Below are 23,727 nucleotides of genomic sequence, written 5' to 3'. Positions count from 1 at the left end.
TCTTCTGCAGGGTCCTTTAGAAAGACAACTCCCTCAGAGGCAGCTGGTTTTTCTCTTTTAAAACATTCTGTAATAACCTCAATGGGAAAAGAATTTGGAAAAGAATGGATACTTGTATGGGTATAACTGAATCACTTTGTGGTACATCTGTAATGAACACATCATTGTTAATCAACTATACTCCACTATAAAATAAAAATTTAAATATAATAAAATAAAATTTATCTGAGAGATACTTTAGTCTAACCTGAAGAAAAACAACAACAAAAAAAAACCGATAAAGGTTTGACACCCAGAGCGCAGTAAATGTGAAGAGATTAAGAAGTCAGAGAGACTTAAATAAAAGAAATGAAAAAAAGTCTCTCTGGCTACTGATGGGAGTCTCTGCTCCCAGGAAGCTGAAGACAGGACCCTTCAAGAGCAACTTTATCATCTGGGTGAAGAGCTGCTGCATGAGAGAGAGTTTCTGCTGTGAAATCTCTTTAATAAAAAGTACAAAATTGGTACCATTCCTCCCAGAAGCTTTCAGCAGATTACATGCTGTGCAGGAAAAAAAAAAGGAAGGAAAAGAAATAAAATGAGCGATCATTTTAAAGAAACAGCAATCGAAATCTATGGGAACCCTAGGCAAAAGGGCCAAACACACCAGGTTCTGTTAAGCCACACACATAACGTCGGCACATAACACACACAGATGCCTTTCCCGGTCCAACTAAGAAGGCTATTCCCCGTTCAGGCCATCGACTGCATTGGGACTGGTTCCGTATGAGGCTTACGCGCTCTCTGGACATTCATATGAGCAGTTAACAGTCACTGTGCGCTTAGTACTGGCTCGGTGCTAAGCCCTCGACAGGAAGCAGTGCACTCGGCGGTACACCCATGCCCCCAAGTGGGTACTTAGGTTTCCATCTAACGATGAGGCACTTGAGGCTCAGAACGGTTTCGTAGCTTCTCTAAAGTAACACAGCGATAAGTAAACCTGGACAATCTAAACCCAGTCTACTCAACTCCAGGTCCTACTTGTAAGCGCTGGACTACGTCTGCCTCTCAGGGTTGGATCTGAGCATCTTCAGAACCTGGCTGGATTGACAGAAAACTCTAGAACCTGCTGGATGTCTGTCTCCAGCCTATGAAGTTTTCCCCGTCAGAAAGCTTTTGGTACCTCAGCTCCTGAAAGCATTTTTTACAGGCAGCTTACTGTCTCAGAGGAATGACAGGGCTACGTTTATAAGACGCAACTCTCCCAAGCAGAAGGGAAGCCTGTTTCCTATGCTTAGAATAGGCACTCAACTACCACTCTTAGCTTCAAAGCTTAATTCTTTCTCATCGTTGGAGAAACTAAACAAAGTAACGATCATGAAGGGAAGGCTTGATACAATACCATTCTCTGTCCATGCGAATAAGCTGTTCCCCGGGTTCCATCTTGATACTAGTACATAAAACCTCAGGGAATTCCCTGGCAGTCCAGTGCTTTCACTGCTGAGGCCCGGGTTCCATTCCTGGTTGGGGAACTAAGATCCCACAAGCCACACGGCCAAAAATAAATAAATAAGTAAATAAATAAATAAAACCTGAGGATTACAGTTAAAATTTTATAAGTAAAAGACTGTGGGAATCCTTATACTACAGCTAAGGTGATCATGCCAAATACTTTAAAATATATTAAAACACATAACTTTATGTACACTACTGATAAATGAGCCCCAGTGGAGGATGGGATTCTTAAGGCATTCTGGGACCCTCAGAGTCCAGAAGTCGGGGAGTTTTAGCAGAAAGCAGCCACTCCTTCCCTGGGTCTACCACACTCCAGAGGCCTGCGGAGGTGGGATTTCCAAATTCACTTCCACTACACTCGCCAAGAAGCACTCTTGCTCTTCCTGAAGCGACTTCTTTGGGAAAACATTAAGAATGACCTTGCTTTTCCAGCACCTAATATTACACCAGAAAGAGCTTTTTCAGGAAGCAAGTGGCTATCTTTTCTTCTTCAATAAAAGCCAAGGCTTCAAAGAGATAAAGCAACTGAACTGAAATAGCTACACCACTCTCCCTACTTATAAATATTACATAGAGAATCCTCTTCAAAGCTGAGGGGTACAAAGTTCCTCTAGTGAAAGCAACCTTTTTTCAAGCCCATGAGAAAGAGCCCTGAGGGGCAGAAACCCGTGGGACCAAGGGCACAGCCGAGCCAGGCCTCCTGCTTCCATCCTCTTCACCCCATCCCCTTCCTCTGACACAGCTGTGCCCCCAGTGACCATCTTGATCCTAGCAGGGCAGGGGCGGTACGGGGACACATCCAGATCTGCAACTGCCAGTCCCTCACCTGAGACACCTGCTGCCACCAAGAAGCCACTACTACTGAGAGAGGCCAGCACAGACCAGGAGACTGAAATGCTAATTCGTACAAAAGCTAAACTTAATGGCAGGTGTCTTCCTAAGGATTACCAAATGCAAATCACCTACAGCTTTTCATCCCCTTGCCTTTTGCAGAGATGTATCAATGGCACCAACCCCAATCTCTGTCTCAGGCGCAAACCACGGATTCACGCTAACTTTGACTCTGCTCTCTCCAGGCCTAACAAGCAATCCGTCATCTTTTAGGGTCTCCTGGACATCCCCCCTTCTTCTCCAGTGTCACATCCTGGTCTGGATCTCATCAGCTCGCAGGCCTAATCCATCGTTCTTTCCTTCATCCGTCAAACATTTCGGAGCACCTACTGTGTTCCAGGCACTAGAATAAACAAGGCACACAGGAATACTGCACTGCTTTCGTTCCCCTCGGCCTCCCAGTGGGGAAGAAAGACGTCTGGATTAAGAACACATCACAATCCTGTGTAACAACCGTCATGAAGCGGGACTTCCCTGGCGGTCCAGTGGTTAAGACTCCGAGCTTCCACTGCAGGGGACACGGGTTCGATCCCTGGTCGGGGAACTAAGATGCCGCAGGCCTCACACAGTGCGACCAAAAAAAAAAAAAAAAGGGTCATGAAGCAAAGTGTGTCCAAACTTCACTGAGAAGGCTTCACACAGGCTGTGGCGTCTGAGCTGACTCTTGACAGGTAAGTAAAAGGATCTGGGGTGAAGGGGGTGGAGAGGGAGGAAACGATACTTCTAAAGGCACAAAGACGAGAAGGAATGCCCTGGCTCAGAAAGGACCATCAGTTCATTATGGTTGGAATGCCAGATGCATGGAAGGAACAGGTGCTAAGGTAGGCTGTAGTCAGATTCAGAAAGGAACAGGTCATCGCAAGGAACATGGAGCATTACCATTGGTAATAGACAACCAGAAGGTCCAAACTTCAGCCACAATCAACCTGAACAAGAGCTTGATTTCACCTCTAATGTGTTGGAATTAACTGTCAGTATCTAAAAATTAGAAAATTTTATATAAAAATCTGGATTCTTGGCTTCATAGAGAAAAAAAAATCTGGCAGCACTGGGCCAACATTCCCAAGTGGTGACAGCTGTTTGGATCTAAGCAGCAGGTGTAGCAGCTGCCCCCTTCAGATGAGATACCTATTACGGAATTCATGACCATCCTCACCTGGCCCCTGAAGACCTCTGAATTTGCAATCCCCGGTTTAAAGGAGACAGTTGCAGTAAGATGCATGTTACAGGAAAGCAACAGGGGCAGTAAAACTGGAGGCAAGAGGGAAAGTTAGAAAGACATTACAATAGCACAGGGGGGAAGTAACAAAAGCCTGAACTAAGTGAGGACAATAAACCCAGAAAAAGGGTTGATGGTAAAGAGTAATGAGAAAAAGGTAATGAGTCAAGAAACGTTTAACTTGCTCCAGGTGCAAAAACACTTATCAGGTAATTTCCGTGGGGCATTTGTTCAAGGCTACATAGGAGACTATATTAAGAGAATGGAAAAATGATTCAGAACTAATTTTCCATTAAAACACCAAGTGAAAATAATAAATAAAAATTAAAATAAATAGGACACCAAGTGGCTCTTTAGTAAACTGTGTGGTAAGTCCACCCGAAGGCCATCAATCAGTCTGGAGAATTGATGAGGTCCAGCAGCCACGGTCTGGGGATTCCTAACCTGGCTCTCGTGTCCGTTTTCCAGCTGGGACAGAACAAACTCTGACTGCAAGCTTTCCGAGCTGAGCCCTCGACAAGTGCTGTTTACAAGCAGCCAAGCAGCGGGTGGGATGTAAACCACTACAACGTCTCGCACCGGCACCAGCAGTTACTTCTTAAACTCACAAACCCGTCCAGCTCCTCCGAGGGGAAGGCCCTCCGGAAAACTTACACAAGCCGTTGACGTCCAGCATGTTGGAGATGCCCCGGTCACTCATGTCCACTTCCGGCTGGTTCTTCTCCCGGCTCTCCTCCACCAACTTTTTCAGAGACTTGGACATGACCTGTACCAAATGACAACAACACAGCATGTGGGCGACGGCCAGGAGGTTGCAGAACGAGAAATGAGGAAACCCCCGGCTGGCACTCTCCAGTTTTCGCCTGGCCTTGGAAAGTGGGCACCCGCAAGCAGGGTCCGGGGGCAGGGAGGGGGATGGGGAGGGCGATGGGGAGGGCGGGACAGGGAGTGGGAAGGGTCCAGCACCGTTCCCGCCGCGGAGAGAGAAGCAAACACAAGGGCAACGCCACACACATACTCACTGCGGAGGGCTGCACCTAACAGGCTGCGCGTGGGAACAACAGGCTTCTGCAGGGCTCACTCCGGCCGCGAGAGATTCACTCCACTCGGTCTGTGCAAAACGAGCACCCGAACGAGGAACACGCCCTGTCCCGGCACTCGGCGCAGGCGTACACCGGGCCACTCTCAGCTCCTCGCCCCGCCCGCGCCAGACCGTTCCCTAATTAGGAGAACAGCTTACTAGACGTGGCTTAGCGCGAGACCTCGCCCACAAAAGAATACGTGCCCCGGGGCCGACCAATCACGTTTGCTGTTCGGCCTCGGGACTCCGCCCCACCCGAGGTTAGCTCCTCTCCCGTTGGAGATTCCGATTGGACTGGAGTCGGCGCGTGCGCACTAGTTCGGCGCAGGCTCAGTTTGTAGGTGGAAGCCAGAGTGGTGTGGGCGGAAGCCGGGAAGTTTGGGCAGCGCCGGCGAAGGGCTGGTGGTACACCAGGATGGGTTCCGGGGAAGCTACAAGTAAATTTTCTCTCAGTGTGCTGCTTCTTTAATTGCGGTTCCACTTACTGGAAGTTGCTGCCCTGAGTCCCTTCCCCACAGGTTGTACCTCCCGCTATATTGTGAGCTTCTCAAAGCAAGAACTCCTTGTGTCCCCGACGCCCAGGTCGCAGTCACGGACCCCTGGCTCACAGGAGGGGGAATATACCAGATAAATACGTGACTTCTCTGTTCTTATGATGTGACATAGCTTAGTTAGCTCTCTATTGAATGATGATTTTCTTATACAGTTTTCATTGTTCTTTTTACTAGAATTTCTGTTTTCCTTTTCTTCTTGTAACCTTTAAGCTTTTCATTACTCGCTACTGCTTGAAATCCAATGACTTCTTGAAGACTTTAGGAACCTTCTAATTTACTGCTCTAACTTAGACTGATTCGTTCTGTCCTTCCAGCTGAGAAGTTATCTATAATTCCTTTTCATTTGGTCCCTGGGTTGAGACAGACATTTCTTGCAGGCATCTTGCTGGAGTAACTACCCTCAAGTAACTTTCTCTAGAAGGATGTATAGGAGGCACAAATTTTGAGTAGTTGCATGTTTTTAAATGTCCTTATTCTGCCCGCACCTTTGATAATTTGCCTGACATGGAATTCTAGGTTCAAAAGAAGTTTCTCCTAAATCTCGATGGCATAGTTCCACTGACTTCTGCTTTCAGTATTGATGCCCAGAAACATATTGGTCTCCTCACATCTTTGCAGGGAACTATTGTTTTCCCTTGGGAAGCATTTGTGATCTTTTTATCATTCGTCAAGTTCTGAAATGTCACCATAATATCTCCGATGGGGGGTCTTTTCTCACTTAATCTGTTTAGGGCTCATTGGGTCCTTTTCAGAGGACGATTCTTTTCTCTCTTCCTCTCTGGAAATTGTTTTCTGTTTATCCTTTGAAATTTCTTTCCTGCCATTTTCTCTGATTTATCACCCTTTCTGGAAATCTTATTGGATGGCAGCCTCCTGGGCTGGTTTTCAATAGCTGGGCATTTTTGTTCCCTCATATATTTCCTTTCCTTTTTTTTTTTTTTGTTTTGTTTTTTAACTTCATGTTCTGGGAGATTTTCTCTATTTTATCTTCCAAAGCTCTATTAAATTTTTAAAAATTATTTTGGCTATTAATGAAATATACTTAAGAGCTCCTTCTTGTTTAATAGCGCCCTGCTTTTGCTTCATGAATGCACACTCCTCTCAAATATTGTTATCTGAGGATAACAATTTTTAAACCTCTCGTGTTTACTAAGTTGTTTTCTCATGTCCCTTTCTTGTTAGTTTATCTCGTTCTTTCCCGTTCAGGCTGCTGTAACTCTCCCTCTGTCTGGTGATGCCTGGTTGTCCTTTTGTATTTAAGCATGAAGTCTGAGCTGATTTTTCTAGATAGCTCGTGTGGTTTCTTTCTTCCTCTGTTGTTGATGTGTATTTGTTTCCCTCCTAGGTCAGCATTAAGTTTCCCTGGGCTGTTTGTTAAGTTTCTACAGAGGTTAGAACCCAGTTTTATAATCACAAGGCTGCCTTCCCATGCTTGCAGTCACTTCTGGTTTTCCAGAAATTTGTTTTCACTCCCTTATAATCTTTCATTCTCTTCACTTTTAGCCATACAATTCTTAATGAAATGTGTCCCTAAGTTCCAGATTTTTATAACCTGGAAACAGGACCAGCTTCCTGGATATGCAAACTGTGTGCAGTGACACAAAGCTCCAGCCTTAGATGGGCCCCACGGTTAGTTTATTGTTCTGCTATCACCAGCTTGAAATGGTTAATAATTTTTGAACCAGGGGCCCTGCAAATTATGTAGCCATTCCTGCAAGGAAAAGTCAATATTCATCAGAGCTAAAATCCCCTCTGCAGTGTCACGGCCAAGTGCACCATGCTTACACACAGCATGTGCTTCAATACCTCTCTCTGGCAGAATATGTACTATCCCTGCCTTTGAGCCCAGAGGGGGCCAAGCAAAGACAGAGTATGGAAAATTCCTGGTCCCCATGAGGCACTAAAGCCGAATCCTGCGTCTGTACCCTGACACCGAATTAATTCTCGGAGACAGAGTTTCGGGTGAAGTAGAAAAGAATAGCTTTAATACTGTGCCAGGCAAAGGGGGCCGCAGTGGGCTGCTGCCCTCAAAACTGTGTGTCCAACCTGGAGCGGATATCGAGGAGTTTTATAGTAATGGTTCAAAGAGAGTGTGGTCAGCTCGTGGGCATTCTTCTGATTGGTTGGTGGGGAGGTAAGTGGGAGTCGGCATCATCAACCTCCTGGTTCCAACCGGTCTGGGGTCTCCGTGCTTGTGGGCAGCACACAGTTAACTTCTCCCACCTGGAGGGGGTTTCAGTATCTGCCGAACATCCCAGAGATATTGTGATGTGCATCCCTTGGGGGGAGGGGAGGGGGAGACCAGGACCCTGCCCCAAGGCTGCACTGTTGTTTCTTTTGACACTTCCTCCCTTCCCTAATTAGCAACTGTTTGAACCTGCCCATTGGAGCTCAGGGAAGGTCTTGGAGGCTGAATGAAGCCTATTTCCTGTGATCGAGAAATGGGGGCCACAGGAAGGCCTTCATGCCCAGGAGCCTCATAGGGTCCTGCTGTGTATCAGCACTCCAGACTACGACAACAGTGGGTAAATTCTCGTAAATTATTACATAAATCATTCATTTAAAAAATGCCTTTGTCTCCAATAAACTACTTATGAAGAAACATATAAAGTTACCAAGTTAAAATGTGAAAAGCAGGGAGTTCCCTGGCGGCCTAGTGGTTAGGATTCCAGGCTTTCACTGTTGTGGCCGGGGTTCAATCCCTGGTTGGGGAATATCCTACTGACCAAGTGGCATGGCCAAAAAAAACAGAAATTTTAAAAAAAAATTTGAAAAGCAAATTTCTCATTAAATATCCAAAAATTATCATATCATTTTTCTTCCAATAACTTCCCCATTAAATTGATAGCCATAGAGTGACTTGAGGTCTCAATAAATTAAACGTTTTCTTCCATTAACGGTATTTTTGACTCTGTCTAATCTCTAAGTTTTTACTAAAATAACAAGAATTGCATCAGCCTTTTTTCTAGGTCATATAACAGTGACAGTCTTTTTTAATAATGTCACTAGATCTATGGAGATAGTTGGGCTGTCATTTTACTAAGTTCACACTTAATCCCTCTGGCAGGAAGGGAGGCACTCTCTTTGGCGGTTGCTGAGGTTAAAATCACATTCTGTCACTCAAGTTTTACAAGCTTTTCTGCACCTCATTTTCCTCAACTGTAACATGGAGGTGGCGGCTCTGGGTATCCCACTTCCACGAGTGATGCCTGGCAGAGAGCAAATGTTATATAGATGTTAGTTCTCCTTTCTCTTAATAAAATTAACCATGTTACTACTCCCTAGGGGAGTGTGGGGTGGATTTTTAACAAATTCCTATTAATTAAATGGAGTTGAAATTTAATAGGAAATTAGGACAAGTAGAACCCAGAACCCGGGCATCTCCTAGACCCAAACTGTCATTGGCCCCATGCACCCCCTGGGGCGTTCTTCACAAATGTCTGAAGTGCCGGGAGATTCCTGGCCTGTGGTGGCCTCTGGCTGAGTTATCCCAGGCAGTTCCCTGAAGGTCAGATGAGAGCAATGGCTAACTTAACCGTAGCTGGTGCTGGCCAGGCTGTGCTCTGTTCTTCCTGCCGAGGCCCAGTTCTTCAGGCAGACAGAAAAGGAGAGGGGTAGAAAGAGCACGTGGTGAGTGGAAGCCCAGTTCCCCGACTCCCGGGCTCCGTTGGCTTCCAGGTGAGACCTCCCCTCACCCCCACCTCGAGACCATTCATTTTATAACATGGCTTTTCAGATTCTACTTACGGCCTACAGAATGTGAGAAAATATTCTTATTTTCCGTTTTCAGGTTTTAGTGTAAAAATGACATACTAATATTGACTATGCTGTCTTCCTCTTGGTAGATACACTTTCCAGATATTCTCATGGGCCTCCTAGGAATCATGTGTCTCCGAAAAGGACTCTTGTAGACACTGTTACTCTAATGATGCAACCACAGGTCAAATCATCTCTTACTGGTTGACAGCTGCATGTGTTACTCTTGCTTTCAGATAAAACAACTATTTCATAGGTTATTGTTCAACTTTCTCCATATTCTGTAACTTTGTGATTCATTTTTAGATAAAAGAGCTAGGTCTTATATCTACTCCTATCAAACTTCATCTTGAGGGCTTTAGTCCATTGTTCCATCTTTGTCAAGACCCTTGGGTCTGATGGTCTCTTCCTTGCGTTCACTGTTCTTTCCAATAGAGCGTCCTCCATAAAGCTGATGCATCGATCCATGGTAGAGCGAAGGTGAGAATATCTCATTTATGTGGCTTGTAGTCTGTGCAGAGATCGTTTCCCTGGCATTTGAGTAGTACAGGAAGATGCAGTTACACATTCGATAGCGTCTTTCATTCAGTGGGCCCCATGTTCTTAGTAAGATTTAACTTTGCATATTTAACCTAACGTCTCTCGGTTAAAGGCAGCAGAAAACATGGTCAAAGCATTGCTTAACTATGTATAACTTCGCATCTCGTGTTGTTAAACTGCGAACAGACAACAGTAGTACGTAGGGAAACTGCAGCACAGAGAGTTAAGGAAGTTAACTAGAAAGGCTAAAATTCAAACGCAGGCAGCTTGGCTCCAGAGTTCCTATAGTGAAGAACTCATATACTTTTTTAAAATGGAAATATTCAACTCGAAATTTTACACATACCCCATAGTGAAAGACAAATTTTAATGAGTTTAAAAAAATAATGCAGCATCACTGTTTACATTTCAGTAGTGTTTATCATCCCCAATTTGACATTCACAGTGAAAACGGTACTTCTATTTTATTAACTTTTGAAAATGTACAGCACGTATGCCATAATCATTTCCACCCCTTTAAAGGATTCTAGAAAATTTCAGCTCAAAATATTAGATTAAAGAAGCTACATTCTACGTGCAAAAAATGTATACAAATATTGATTCCCATGTGCTTTGATGAAAAACAAAGAAGTTCAGATTATTCTCAGTGGCACAGGCAGGGGGGACAGGTATCAGGATGGTAGAATCCCATCCAGCGTGAGGTCTGAGGGTCCAGCCCCTGCAGAAAAACCAAAGTGCTGAGCAGACCCGGCCTCCTGCGGTTAGCTGGCCCAGGTTAACCGGATTGCTGACGGTCGGGCTGCATACTCCGCATGAAATGTTATGAAGACACGATGTGACGAGGCCACAAAGGGAGCTATGTCAGTGTCCTAAAATTGAAAAAAGAAAAAGAGAGAGAGAGAAGTAACAAATTATATATTTCATGGATTTGAAGGTTTCTCCAGAAGGTCAGGTGTAGTAAAGAAGTATGACATAAAGGAGCCTTCTAGAGTTGACAGTAAACCTGCATACATTTCTACAAGTAACCTTGCTAAGAATTGATGTAGACTTTACAAAAGAATGTTGCTGGGTCTGGTGGAGGTGACGAGGAGAAATGGGGGGCGACTAAGTGGGCACAGGGTTTCCTCCTGGGCTAACGAGAAGGTTCTAAAGCCGACTGTGGTGACGGCAGCTACCCAGCTCCGGGAACTGACTAAATACTCTTGAATCTTACCCTTTAAGTAGATGATTTCTATGGTATGTGAATTATGTCTCAATAAAACCATCACTAAAAAATTCAATTTCCAATTCAAGTTCTTACTGAAATTTTCGTTTTTCTGAAGGGACACACAACTTATATCTGCAACTAAAATGAGCATATGAGTAAAATATACTACTTTCCCCCCTTAACATCTGTACTTTCCTTTTGGGGTTGATTTTCATATCTTTGGGGGGAACAGGGTGTGTGGGGGGGGCAGAAGGGGTGGGAGGTAGATGGGTCTCTGTTTTCTCTCATTTCTAAATCATTCATTTAATATTGATTGAGAGATTTCCGTGCTGTGGGTATTATTATTAGCACTAGGAATATAAAAAACAAACCAAACACGCCAACAGCCCTGTTCTCACGAATCTTACATCCTAACGGGAGGAGGCGAAGCAGGAAGCAAATAAGTCAGTAACATGCACAGTAGGTTGGATTGTCCTGGAGACAGAGCACATCACACAGGGTCAAGGTTGCAGTCTGGGGACATGCTCCTCTGTTCTGCTCGGGTCCCCTGCCTTGGTCTTACCCAAGAGTCATCAAAAAACAGACTTATTTCCAAGACAGTAAATTATTCAGGTGAGTGCAGCAGAGGGATTTTTTTCCTAAGAGAGATATCAAGGGGTACACAATATCGTACGTCCCTGTGCACATGCACTCTTTCCTTCCATTTCAACCTGCTCCCAAATTTCTACTTGGTATTCTATGCTGACAATCTAGTACGAGCAGATAACAGAAGTTTTAAACTCCCGTTTGATTCTCCTAATTTTCCTGCCATTCCTTCATGTTTCTAGATGTTCGGATTCTGTAACTGAGAGCAATGCCCGTGAACAATGACAATTATCATAAAAGAAAACATCTTCAAATCACCGTATGATTCGACATCTAAGGAGTAGCTCCCACCATCATTCTGTAAATAAACTGACTTTACTGGACTGGAAATGCTAAAGAAGTCAGTGGTATCTTTAAAAAATAAAACAACTGCACTCGGAACTATGTCTACATTTATAAAATAAAAGTCAAAACTGGGAAAATATTGTAAACACCAATAGTTAAGAAAAACTGACATATCTAGTTATAGACTTGAATTTATGTGACATTGGTTTCAACGGCAGTAAGTTCTCTCAGTGCCTCAGTTTCTCTTATCTGCAAAGTCCAGGGTATCAAATGGGGTTGTATGTTTGAAAGTCACTGAAAACCAAAAAAAAAAAAAAAAAAAGTCATACAGACATAAAGTAATGGTATTGTGAAAATGTCTCTTTTTGAAATTGTTACAAATTTCAACTAAATGTCTAAGACTTGATCAGCTTCTAAATCTGGCATGTGATGCATTTACTGGGGTCTCTTTTCTGTGGGCCCCTGTGAACAACTGCAAGACAGTATCTGCTGATCAGGTGGTGCAAATTCCTCCCCCCAAAATTAGCTCTGTGTGTGAGGACAGAGCTACCAGAGAGTTTATTGAAGGGCTGTCTATAAACCAGAGGAGCTTCATTCAATAAATTAGGCTGCACCCAGAACACAAAACAACCCAATGATTAAATACGATATACCAGTTTGTTTAGTGGTACGGTAAGATGTTAATGATGTATCAGTCAGTGGACAAAAACACACCACAAAACAATATAAAGTACCTGTGCATAGGCAAACATATTCCAAAGAAAGTGTTTAGAAGAATATATGGGAGGATTCTCAGGGTTTTAGAAAAATGTGTCTATTTTTTCATATTTCTGAAAATAACATTTATCAATTTTACGAACTGTAAGTTATACTCCAAAAACTCCCTCGACTTCCAGCAGATGTAATTCTCTGTCAGTTTGATTAGAAAGCACAAATGAGTAAAGAGCAAAATGGTAAGAAACAGGTAACTTCTCGTCAGGAGTCACATTTCCCTTACATGAAAGCTCTCTAAACATCTACTTGCACATAAAAATGGGAGGGCACTGAGGGCAGATGTAAGCAGTACTGAGTCAACATCAGAATTCTAACTTGATGTTTAGGGAAGATCTATTACGTCGAGGTTTACAAAAACAAACTGTTAGTCCCCAGGCTAATTGTTAATATCCCTGTGCATTTCTTCAAAGAATTCCTACAATTTTCAGCAAAAAGTGAACAAAATGGAGCCGGGCGTCCAAAGTTTCTATACAGTCAGCCCTCCGTAAGGGTAGGTTCCACATCGCGGATTCAGCCAACCACAGAATCCAGCAGATACACAACCCACGAATACGGAACCCGCAGATATGGAGGACTGACTGTATTCACCGCACTAGGCCAGGTTTTGGTTTTTTTAATTTACTTATTTTTATTTTGGGCTGCGTTGGGTCTTCGTTGCTGCGCGTGGGCTTTCTCTAGCTGCGGGGAGCGGGGACTACTCTTCATCGCTGTGCATGGGCTTCTCACTGTGGTGGCTTCTCTTGTTGCGGAGCACGGACTCTAGGCGTGCAGGCTTCAGTAGTTGTGGCACGTGGGCTCAGCAGTTGTGGCTTGCGGCCTCTAGAGCACAGCCTCAGTAGTTGTGGCATATGGGCTTAGTTGCTCCACAGCATATGGGATCTTCCCGGGCCAGGGCTCGAACCCGGGTCCCCTGCACTGGCAGGCGGATTCTTAACCACAGCGCCACCAGGGAAGTCCATAGGCCAGTTTTTGTTTGTTTGTTTGTTTGTTTGTGGTACGCGGGCCTCTCACTGTTGTGGCCTCTCCCGTTGAGGAGCACAGGCTCCGGACGCGCAGGCTCAGCGGCCATAGCTCACGGGCCCAGCCACTCCGCGGCACGTGGGGTCTTCCCGGACCGGGGCACGAACCCGGGTCCCCTGCACTGGCAGGCAGATTCTTAACCACTGCGCCACTAGGGAAGTCCCTAGGCCAGTCTTTATAAGAGATTTGAGCATCGAGGATTTGGTATCCGTGGGGGCTCAACAGAACCAATCCCCTTCAGATGCGGAGGGAACACTGTAGTTCTATTCATGCAGAAATAACATGGATAAGTCAACCCTGGGCGGTGCATTGAAATCACATACGGAGCTTTCAAAAAACAGCATGCCACAGATACTCCCCCAGAAATTTTGATTCTGTAGGTTGAGTGGGGACTGGAAGGCTGTGATGCTAAACAACTGCATAGGTGATTCTGATGCACAAGTTTGGTTAACTGGTCAAGTTTGGTTAACTATTACTATTAATTTAACTCAATGCCCACTAGGTGGCACTCGTGCTCCCAAAATAAAAAGGAAAGTCAGAAACCTGAATTTGAAAAAGTACCGTGTACTCTCTAACTGCGTGAGTCTGCCTTTAAAGGTGCCTTTTTAAGCTCCTTTCATTATTTAAAAATAACAATTGGGAGTTTTTAAAAGTTTGTTTTACTCACTGCGCCGCAATACGGTCCAGACGATGGAGAGTTAGCATCCGGGCCGTCGTAGAGCAGGAGATAGTTCTGGACGCATTCTCCGGGATCGTCAATGCTGATAAAGTAGAAGCTGACGGTGACGGGCCTTCCCGCAGGAGCAATGATGGTCCATTCGCAGTGAGTGTTGTTTGGGTAAGTGCCGGGATAGCCAGGGCTGGTGACCGCGCCGCTGTCTCCGTAAAGAGTCCCGCCGCAGGCTGCAAGGAAACAGGTGCGCGAAGCTTCAGTCAACCAAGTAGAAGCAATCAGCGCGCTTTAGCGCACTTAAGGCAACGAGACAGTTGTTCTCTCAAGGTGCTAAGGCCCTCTGCAAGAAAAACGGGGGCAGGAACCCTTTTCCTGTCCCTCCTGCGGGCTGTACCCCCAGCCCCTCACTACCTGCCCCGCTCCCACCTCCACCAAATACCCCTCCCTGCCTCTCACGGCTTACGAAGGGCTTCCCCCAGATCTTTGCTTTGAAAATAGTGGGTTGAGAGCACAACGGGAAAACCAGGACTTGGGAAAGTAACTGCAGGAGAGAGTGAGGTTGATCTCGGGTGCTTTTGATGGTGTGGCACTCCCCAGAGGCAGTGAGCGAGATGATGAGGATACGGGTGAAGTAAAATTCAAAGGGAAATTCCGGGGAAGAACCAAAGAAAGAGGTGTGTTATTTAAGGTTCTGGCAGTAATGATTCTCAAAGTGACTTTACCAGGCTGATAACTGACAGTTCCAAGACTGAGATGCTTAACAAGCCGAAGCCCTTTAAGCATTGGTGCTAATTTGTTCGATGCGTTCATTTGCACAGGAAAGCTATCGTTATTTAGACCAGACAGCCATGGGCATCCAGATATCCTGCGCATAGGAAGAAACTGCATAGCATAACTGAGAAGCACTGGGGTGGGTTTCTGACCACTGGAGGTTTAGTCCTGCCTCTGCCACGATCTAGCCGTGCGTTTTAGGCAACGCATCAGTTTGGTGTTTTATCTCCTTGTCTGTAAAATTAGGGCATAGAGATCATCAGTACCAAGAAATCGTTATCTACAATTGTCTTAATAGAATCCTCTTCTAGTCCTCTAGTACATTTAAAATGAGTCCTGGGCTTTCCTGGTGGCACAGTGGTTGAGAGTCTGCCTGCCGATGCAGGGGACATGGGTTCGTGCCCCGGTCCGGGAAGATCCCACATGCCGCGGAGCGACTGAGCCCGTGAGCCATGGCCACTGAGCCTGCGCGTCCGTGACGGGAGAGGCCACAACAGTGAGAGGCCCGCCTACCGCAAAATAAAATAAAATAAAATAAATGAGTCCTTTTTATCATTCTTATTTTGAAAGATTTTAGATATTTGGGGGGACATTTCATAAAGATATCACTTCTCTCTTGAGTTAAGTGCATTGACATGACAAATTTCCTTCACTTATTGGTAAACAGCCAACCAAAAATGCAGGAAGGTGCTTACTGCCCTGTAAAAGCCATTAACCTCCAGGACTGCCAAGAAATGAAACGCGGCCTCCAAGGAACACAGCTGTTTATACATACGCAAGTATGTGTTCATAACTTGGCTTTCCGGCAAACTTTAAAAAAAAAACCCTCAGAGGACTACCTTGATGATCAAACCAAAAGTTAAAAATAATGACAAAATCAGAATTTATAAAGGAACTTAAAAATCTTTGTACCTTATTTGTGCTTTATATGTAAATATATATCCTTTAATATATAGAAATAATGAATAAAAGTAGCATTTTTTAAATCTCTATACTTTGTGTTAAAAAAAAATCTCTATTTTTAATGGAAAATAATCAAGTACACAGATTGGGGAAAAGGTCACTTTAACTGTCTTCTTCTATTAGACACTGTACGTTTTTCTCAGCTGCATTACCTTCCCTTACAAAGCACCAGGGTCTTACCAGAGGGTGATGAGGTCCAGATAATTTCATATCCACGGCCGGAAGTTGCACTATCACTCTTAAATCGTAGGTATAGTTCACGACTTCGGGAGAAAATGGGATTCGGCAACAGAGTCCCACAGAACGTGCCCAGCAATGGCGAAGTGCTCTCGCTTCCATTTCTTACCTTTAAAAACGAGTCATTAATGATTACACTTAGACCTATTGTACCTTCTTCTCTGATTTATCATCACTATGCATTAAGACGTGAGACAACTGGAATGACCACTTTTTTGGGGAAAACTTTGTCTTTTTATGTACTCAATGGAGGGTTAATACACACAGAGGTCACCTTCACTTGCAAAGGAGAGAAACCAATTTGTAGATCAAAAACCATTTACAGTTGGATTCAGAAATATCTGTTAATCTCCAGTAACTAAAACACGACAGCATGTTTCTATAACCAGCTAGTTGACTGGTGTATAACAAACTAGTTGTATCTTTCTTCTTGGGGAGACACTTTGAAGAAGGTAGTTAAAGTGAATTTTAAAAAGATGGGTCGGGGGAGAAAAATGTTATCTGCTTTGTTTCCAGTCAACTCCGTTCTACTTTATTCATCATACTGCACTTATGTTTTTATCTCCCGTTGAAAATTGCTTGGCTATAAAGGGGCCATGAAAAAACAACGTCCAAAGTATGACAAAGTTCAAAACGAAAGGAATTTCTACATGGGAAAAGGACAGAATTCAAAGAGTCTTTAAAATTTCTGACTCTTGGATTTACTTTAAAAACACTTTGTGAAGCTGAATAGATTTTTTTTTTTAATTCACTGCATGGAGTAGACACGTGTGAAAACAGGAAACGTGTTGGCGTGTGAATACAGGTGAGCGCACTGTGAATTCAGCCACGGTTTGTCCTCAAGCCCGGCTCCTGCTGCACATTCCCAAACAGCCCCACTCGGAGGAGGACTCTTGTGGGGCACTGCAGTCACGTGATCCAGGCAGTGTAGGGTTGGAACCAGCTCCGCATGGATGGAGGCTGACTCTATGTTGATACGTGTATTTAAAATCTTGAAAGTCCCTCCAGTCCCTTTTTAATCCCATAGTTTAACATGTGGTTAATTGCCGGTTGTCTTAAGTCACCCAGTGTCTTCAGAGGTGTGGTGGGTCATCTTGTTGGGTTGTGTTGATCTGGAGAGAGCCCTTTTCTTTTTGGCCGTGCCCCGCAGCTTGTGGGATCTTAGTTCCCCCATCGGGGATCAAACCCAGGCCCTGGCAGTGAAGGTGCAGAGTCCTAACCATTGGACCGCCGGGGAATGCCCTGGAGAGTTTCCTTTTAGGTCTATGGAGTAGCCAGTGGGAGAGGAAAATGTCTTTCTGGTGCTTTTTGGGTCATGCTGCTAAGTGTTTAAACAAAGTAGCCTTGCCATGGATGGAAGAGCCAGTTAGCTGGCGGCAGACAGAGAGGGCTGCTGTAGTCAAGAATGCCCACCTGCCCCACTACAGTCTTGGCTTTGGGTCTTTTTCCTCTGGTCCTCTTTAGAAAGCTGATGCTCTGAGAGGAGAAGCGAGATATTAATTCCCACTGATGTGCTAATGGCTTGTCCTTTTCCTTTCTCTCTGCACAAGAGGAATGGGACAAGGAGAGCAGAGGGCATCTCTGGGACTTCAGGTGACTCCGGAAGGGGAAGTGAAGGCAAATGCAAATTCCAAATGGGGTCTAGAGCTTGGTGTTCGCGTGGTATAATACGGTCAGAGTCCTCAGTGAGAAATTTCCGTTCCCATCACCATTTACATGAATGGAATGCTGACGCTGCAATAAGCCGTGCCAGAATCTTCCCGCCGAAAACCAGACACAGCAGTGCTTTACAGGCCTGAGTCGCAGTCTCCTGTCTTTGCTTATCGCACAGGAAGTTTCAGACCCGTTTCTATGAGATAAGGAGGGGCAGCAGGGTGGAGGGAGGCAGTTGTCACCCCCCGGGGCTGGAGAGTCAGCCCTTGCTCCCCAGTGTCCAGGGGCAAATGGCAAAGTTAACTCCAGTCGGGCTTCCCCGGTGGCACAGTGGTTGAGAGTCCGCCTGCCGATGCAGGGGACGCGGGTTCGTGCCCCGGTCCGGGAGGATCCCACGTGCCGCAGAGAGGCTGGGCCCGTGAGCCATGGCCGCTGAGCCTGTGCGTCCGGAGCCTGTGCTCCGCAACGGGAGAGGCCACAGCAGTGAGAGGCCCGCGTACGGCAAAAAAAAAAAAAAAAAAAAAAGTTAACTCCAGTCGATAAGGGTGAACTCAGGCTTGAGGCGAACCACGAGTAGCTGCGCTGTGACTATGGGCTGTCAGGATGATTCTTCCGTATCCCACCCCTCCCCTCGTGTCTGCTTTACGCTCCACGTCGCTGTTCAGACTCCATGGTGGGTGAGGTGCGTAGGTGTGAGTCTAATGACCTGATTGACGCAAACACTCCTGTCTCTCCCTCGTTTCCTCTCTGTTACATCTGTGTCCTCCCCAGTCTCCTACTGTGGCTGATGTCCCCCATGAAAAGGCATGAGCTTCCTGAGTACTTACTGCACTAGAGGTTGCAAATAGTCATTAACAAAGGACTTCGATGAATTTTATAGGGGGAGCTTTCCAGGATAACAAAACTCTGTAACAGGCATAAAGGAGAAAACAAGCTGTTTGGAAACCTTACGGGAAGATTCGCATGTACACGAAACAAAGCCAACTTTGGGTGTCTTGGGTTAAGGTTTCGATGTGAATTCAGTTCAGAGGGATTCAGCATCTTTGTACATACAAGCCTGACAGGGCACCTCAGTTTATTTCCTAGGAGTGAATACATTTCCAACAGAGTCTGCAAAGGACGCTGGAGGGAGCTGGAGGGTTTTTATGGCAAAATATGGGCACTGAGTTCCAGACACAGGAGGGTTCTCTCTCGGTGGGGCGGGGGACAGGCAAACAGTAAAGGTGCTTTTTCATCCAGATGGGGAGGAAGGAACAGAGCACTCTACCTTCCTCTGCCCAACACACGTCAAGGAAAGACTCTCCTTAGAGAACACTGAAGTTGCTCCAGACTTACTGTGGCCAGCAGGGAAATCAGCCAAACTATTCAGTCTCACGTAATTTCATTTTTACCTCAACACCAGGCACACTTAAAGTCAGAGTTCTCATCTGTGTCCAAAACTAGCACTTTGCACTTGGACCTCCCTCACGTCCGGTCTCAACTCACACATTAGCTCCTTTAAGAAAACTTCTCTGTTCCCAGACTAATTAGGTGCCCCTAACCGTGCTGGCTCTGATAGTCAACAGGATGGACAACTTCCTGTCTGTCTTTCCCACGGAAGTGTGAGCCTCTGGGGGACCCTGAATATGTCTTGTTCCCTCCTGAATTTCTGGTGTCCGGACCTAGGAGATCGTTGGCAATTGCCTAAGTATTTAGGCAATGAAAGGATAATGAATAATTTAATGAAATGAGGAAGGGATATGATTAGCAGTAGCAGAGAAAAACGAGAAAAATCTTAAGGGATCCATTATCTTCTAAATAATTTATTTACATGATATTCAAATGTATGTTACCTCCAAGAAATCACATGTGCAGTCACTTGAGTCCTCGATGTCAAAGGAGTGAAAGAAGAGGGAGATGGTGTGGTTATGAGGGGCTGTGAGCACAACTATGCAGTCCACGTTACTGCTGTAGCCGCCCGGCCAGCCGGGACTCCTCAGGTTGCCAAATGCCTTCTTATATTCTCGGTTGCAATCTTAGAGGAAAGACAACAGTCGTAATTAACGTATACCGCGCAGTATTTAGTGCTCCTTCAACTTGACAGGAATAATTCAAAGAGCTTATTAAATGGGAACAAACTTCAGAAAAGAAGCTAACCTAGCCCCTTCATTTACCTTTGAGATTACTGAGATCCCAAGACTTAAAGCGAACGGCACACTGAGCAAATGCAGTGCAATGTCTTCACACAAAACACCCCCGTGTGAGACAGTAAATGAGTAAATGTGCACCCTCTCCTGTGAGGACAAACATTCTAGCATTCTCCATGCTTTTCTGATGACATTTAGACTCTTCAGGCATAAAGGCTCTACCTCCAAGACAGTTTTGCGTGAAGATTTTTCTTCAAATCCTTTGATGAATTATTTGTTCTGATAGAACTGGCAACTTACCGTTCTTGACCATGGTTGGTAAAAAATACCCAGAGCGTTTTCATTTGTTTGTTTCAATCAAAGGCAGCTTTGGTTTTAATCAAGCTTGAAATGAACATTACATAAAGTGTTCTCTGGAAATAAACTTCTCAGTGACAGAATCAAGTAATTCTTTCAAGGCTCCTTGGTTTTTCCAAAGTAATTTTCTAAGATATAGTGATTTTTCTACATGGTTAAGTGAATAATTAATACAATAACTGGTATATTTTTTAATTAATGACATGAACTTTGAAGGATATGCTGCCATTCTCCACATTTTAATTAATATTTTATTTGCTTTACCTCTTCAGAAGTCAACTTTAGTAATTTGCTATATTGGGCCTGGCTTCTAGTAAAGAGTCTTACCTCATTTGGGTGTGGCTTATGTCAACAAACCTTAATTTACTCAAGGGGGTCAATTCTAGCTGTAATTGTAATAATGGCAGTTTTTCTGAATAAAAGATGAAATCTCAGAGCTCACCTGCAATCTGATAGGTAAAACCCACTCTGGAGTTTATGTTAAAAACTTCCGATTTAAAAGTGACGATTGCGGTGCTCATGGAAGAATAAAATGTGGGTACAGCTGAAGCATTTCTGCCACAGAACCGAATTCCTGGATTTCCGTTACTCTGAAATGAAACGGAAGCCAAATGCCGGTAGATTTAGTATCAAAAGAGAATAGGCCACAGCAGAACTTAAATTGCATACAAAAATATGGCTTAAATATTCAGCCATGGAGACCAGTTACAGAGTTTAATGCACTCTGCAGTAAGACTTCACCTTGGCCTTGGAATCTACAGGTGTCTCGCAGTCTTCGAGGGGTGTGGGTGGGAGGTAGGGAGGCCACATTTCTGCTGAAACCATGGGGTGGACGCCTGCCTACTGAAAATAGGACCTTCCCGGGGCTTCCCTGGTGGCGCAGTGGTTGAGAGTCCGCCTGCCGATGCAGGGAACACGGGTTCGTGCCCCGGTCCGGGAAGATCCCACATGCCGCGGAGCGGCTGGGCCCATGAGCCATGGCCGCTGAGCCTGCGCGTCCGGGGCCTGTGCTCCGCAACGGGAGAGGCCACAACAGTGAGAGGCCCACGTACCACCAAAAAAAAAAAAAAAAAAAAAAGACCTTCCCTCTCCCTCCGCTTCCTACCCAAGGCCTGTGCCGTTGCTCAGAGCGCATCCAGGCTGTCGGAGGAGCTCAGCACAGTTCTACTGGGGCTTCTCCATTGTTCTGAACTCTGTAAGGCTAACCAGCACCGCTACTGGCCCTGCCTCACCGCCGCTTAGCAAACCTGGAGTGGATGACCTCCTCGATCCGGAGAGAGACAACCCGGGTGTTCCCAGGAGCCCCCGCTAGGCGTCACCCTCAGTTCAGGAGCCCTCCCTCTGCACACGTTCCCGGAATAATCTGATCGCTCTCGTACCGCGACTACCTACTCACATGATGATGACGTCCTGATCTTCAGGCATTCTGTCGACATTACACTGCTATGGTCAACAGTCTCCTCAACGTCTAACCCCATGGGCAATTCAGACTCGTCATTTTTTTTTTAAACCAACAGAGCTTTGCTCTATGTTTTTAACCATGAATATAGTCCCACTAGACTGGTACCAAATGCCTTCTTAACTGTTCCTTTCAATTCATTCCACACACAGATCCCACTGACTGCAGAAGTGCTTCTCCATGGAGCACTGCTGTCAGAACACCAGAGAAGTTCATCAGAAATGCAGGTTAATGGACGTAAGTAGGGGAACTGGTCTCTGAGTGTGGGCCCAGGCGCAGGCACTTTTACCAAGACACCCAGATGTTTCTTAGGCACATGACCTACAGACCAAGTTCAGGTTTCTTAATGCCTATAAATAGAGGGTTTTGTAAATGGCTGAAAACCACATTAGGCTGGAAGTAACTCCGAGATCTTATTTAGTCATGCCCTCATTACTTCAAGTGTTTTGCAAATACTGGTGAAAGGGTCATACATGTGACTGTCATTCATCCTGTAATCGTTACCTCTGGTGGGTCCTGAAACTCTAAGTAGTTCTGGTCACAGTCTTGTGAGTGCAGCTCAAGTGCCCACACAGTAATCATGACCTGCTGATGTAGAGGAGCTTCAGTGACCCAGGTACAGGTGGAAAATGGGACAGCTGGGTCTGATGAATTGGGTGACGAAATACTCTGTGGGGTCCAAGTTGCATTGTATGTTCCGCCACAAGGCACTGAGATGGGAAGAAAGACACAACTTAGAAGACATTTTACTTGTAGCTCATCACACATATTTAAAATTCTGCTCTCCTTACTCTTCCAGCCCAAAGGAGCTATATTTACATCATTCTATGAAGGATTTACGGTCTATATTCTTGACTAAGAATTGTACCAAATTTGTACCATGGATTAAAACACGGAGTAATTAACGTGGTGTTTAGTAACTGACATTGCACTTAGACAGTCATTAACATTGAGCATAGTAATTAACATTGAGTTTAGTAATTAACACTGAGTATAGATATAAGCATGGCAGTATTTTTAGTGCATAAATACACGTGTCTTTCACACTATGTAAAAATGTCTCAGTTTACTCACTGTCCACGATGGTATATGTAGCATTAAATCCTTCCCTTTCTAAAGTTAAGTCACTGACAAATTGAACTGTAAGGAAGTTCCCAGAAGAAATAAATGGAGCAGGTACGGTGGAACCACAAAATGTTCCAGCCAAGTTGGCATTTTCACTGTCCCCATCATATAACTGAAAAGAAAAACAGCTCATTAGTTATCCATTATTCACAAAGAAGCTGCATATTTTACACTAAAATGGACATGAAGTTACGACAGGTCATGGTTAAGAATCTTACACTAATGTTCTTTTTTAAAAAAATATTTATTTTTATTTATTTATTTGGTTGCACCGGGTTTTAACTGCAGCTCAAGGGCTCCTGAGTTGCGGCTCGCTGGCTTCTTTAGTTGTGGCACGTGTGCTCCTTAGTTGCGGCATGTGAACTCTTAGTTGCGTCATGCATGTGGGATCTAGTTCCCTGACCAGGGATTGAACCCAGGCCCCCAGCACTGGGAGCGCAGAGTCTTAACCACTGCACCACCAGGGAAGTCCCTACACTAATGTTCTTAAAGCTAGTTTTAATTTAGGAACAGAATCGCTATTGAATCAATTATACTATAATGATTTTTAGTAAAAACCTGGTATATTGCCTGAAGTTTTTTTTTTCTCATTGGGAAAGTAAAATTCGATTTAAAAAATGATGTGGCATTAGAGCCAGCAAACCCATCGCTACCGTCACCTCCGCCCTCCCTGCCGTGCTGCTCCAAACCATCATGGTCTCTCGCCTGATTCTCACTGCAGCCTCCCCACGGGTCCCCCTGATCTGCTCTTGACCCTCTAGAAGCTGCCTTCAGCACATCAGCCAGAAGCTACAGTTTACATGTAAGTCAGACCACGTCACTGCTCTGCTGAGAACCCTCCTCACTCCTTCTCATCCACTCAAAAGCCGTTACTACGGCCTTCGAGGCCTGATAGGA

At 44.9% G+C, this 23,727-nt stretch overlaps 2 protein-coding genes across 9 annotated transcripts in view; both read right to left on the bottom strand.

Moving 5' to 3' along the window:
- The window catches only part of RSU1 (Ras suppressor protein 1), a 300,130-nt gene extending 295,372 nt beyond the window's left edge, over positions 1–4,758 (bottom strand). For 6 of the 8 annotated variants that reach the window (XM_022580590.2, XM_022580592.2, XM_022580593.2 and 3 more), the window contains exons 1-2: positions 4,627–4,758; positions 4,259–4,370 (exon numbers count right to left, since the gene is read on the bottom strand). In XM_022580590.2, coding sequence (XP_022436298.1) covers positions 4,259–4,367 — 109 coding nt within the window. In that variant the 5' untranslated portion in view covers positions 4,368–4,370; positions 4,627–4,758. Of the gene's footprint in view, positions 1–4,258; positions 4,371–4,622 lie in introns of all 8 variants that reach the window. The other 2 variants (XM_022580585.2, XM_022580586.3) reach the window with 2 other exon arrangements.
- A 2,471-nt stretch (positions 4,759–7,229) lies between these two features.
- CUBN (cubilin) overlaps positions 7,230–23,727 on the bottom strand; it is a 269,760-nt gene continuing 253,262 nt past the window's right edge. The window contains exons 61-67 of the mRNA XM_022580595.3: positions 22,780–22,942; positions 22,210–22,415; positions 20,689–20,836; positions 19,596–19,777; positions 16,054–16,219; positions 14,134–14,369; positions 7,230–10,404 (exon numbers count right to left, since the gene is read on the bottom strand). Coding sequence (XP_022436303.2) covers positions 10,297–10,404; positions 14,134–14,369; positions 16,054–16,219; positions 19,596–19,777; positions 20,689–20,836; positions 22,210–22,415; positions 22,780–22,942 — 1,209 coding nt within the window. The 3' untranslated portion in view covers positions 7,230–10,296. The remainder of the gene's footprint in view (positions 10,405–14,133; positions 14,370–16,053; positions 16,220–19,595; positions 19,778–20,688; positions 20,837–22,209; positions 22,416–22,779; positions 22,943–23,727) is intronic.

This window comes from Delphinapterus leucas, chromosome 2 (genome assembly GCF_059928025.1).
Source record: "Delphinapterus leucas isolate spDelLeu-1000000601 "Yukka" chromosome 2, BTC_Dleu_Yukka2, whole genome shotgun sequence".
Taxonomy (NCBI): domain Eukaryota; kingdom Metazoa; phylum Chordata; class Mammalia; order Artiodactyla; family Monodontidae; genus Delphinapterus; species Delphinapterus leucas.
The sequence above is the reverse complement of the archived record's forward strand: the minus strand, read 5'-3'. Positions and strand labels throughout refer to the sequence as shown.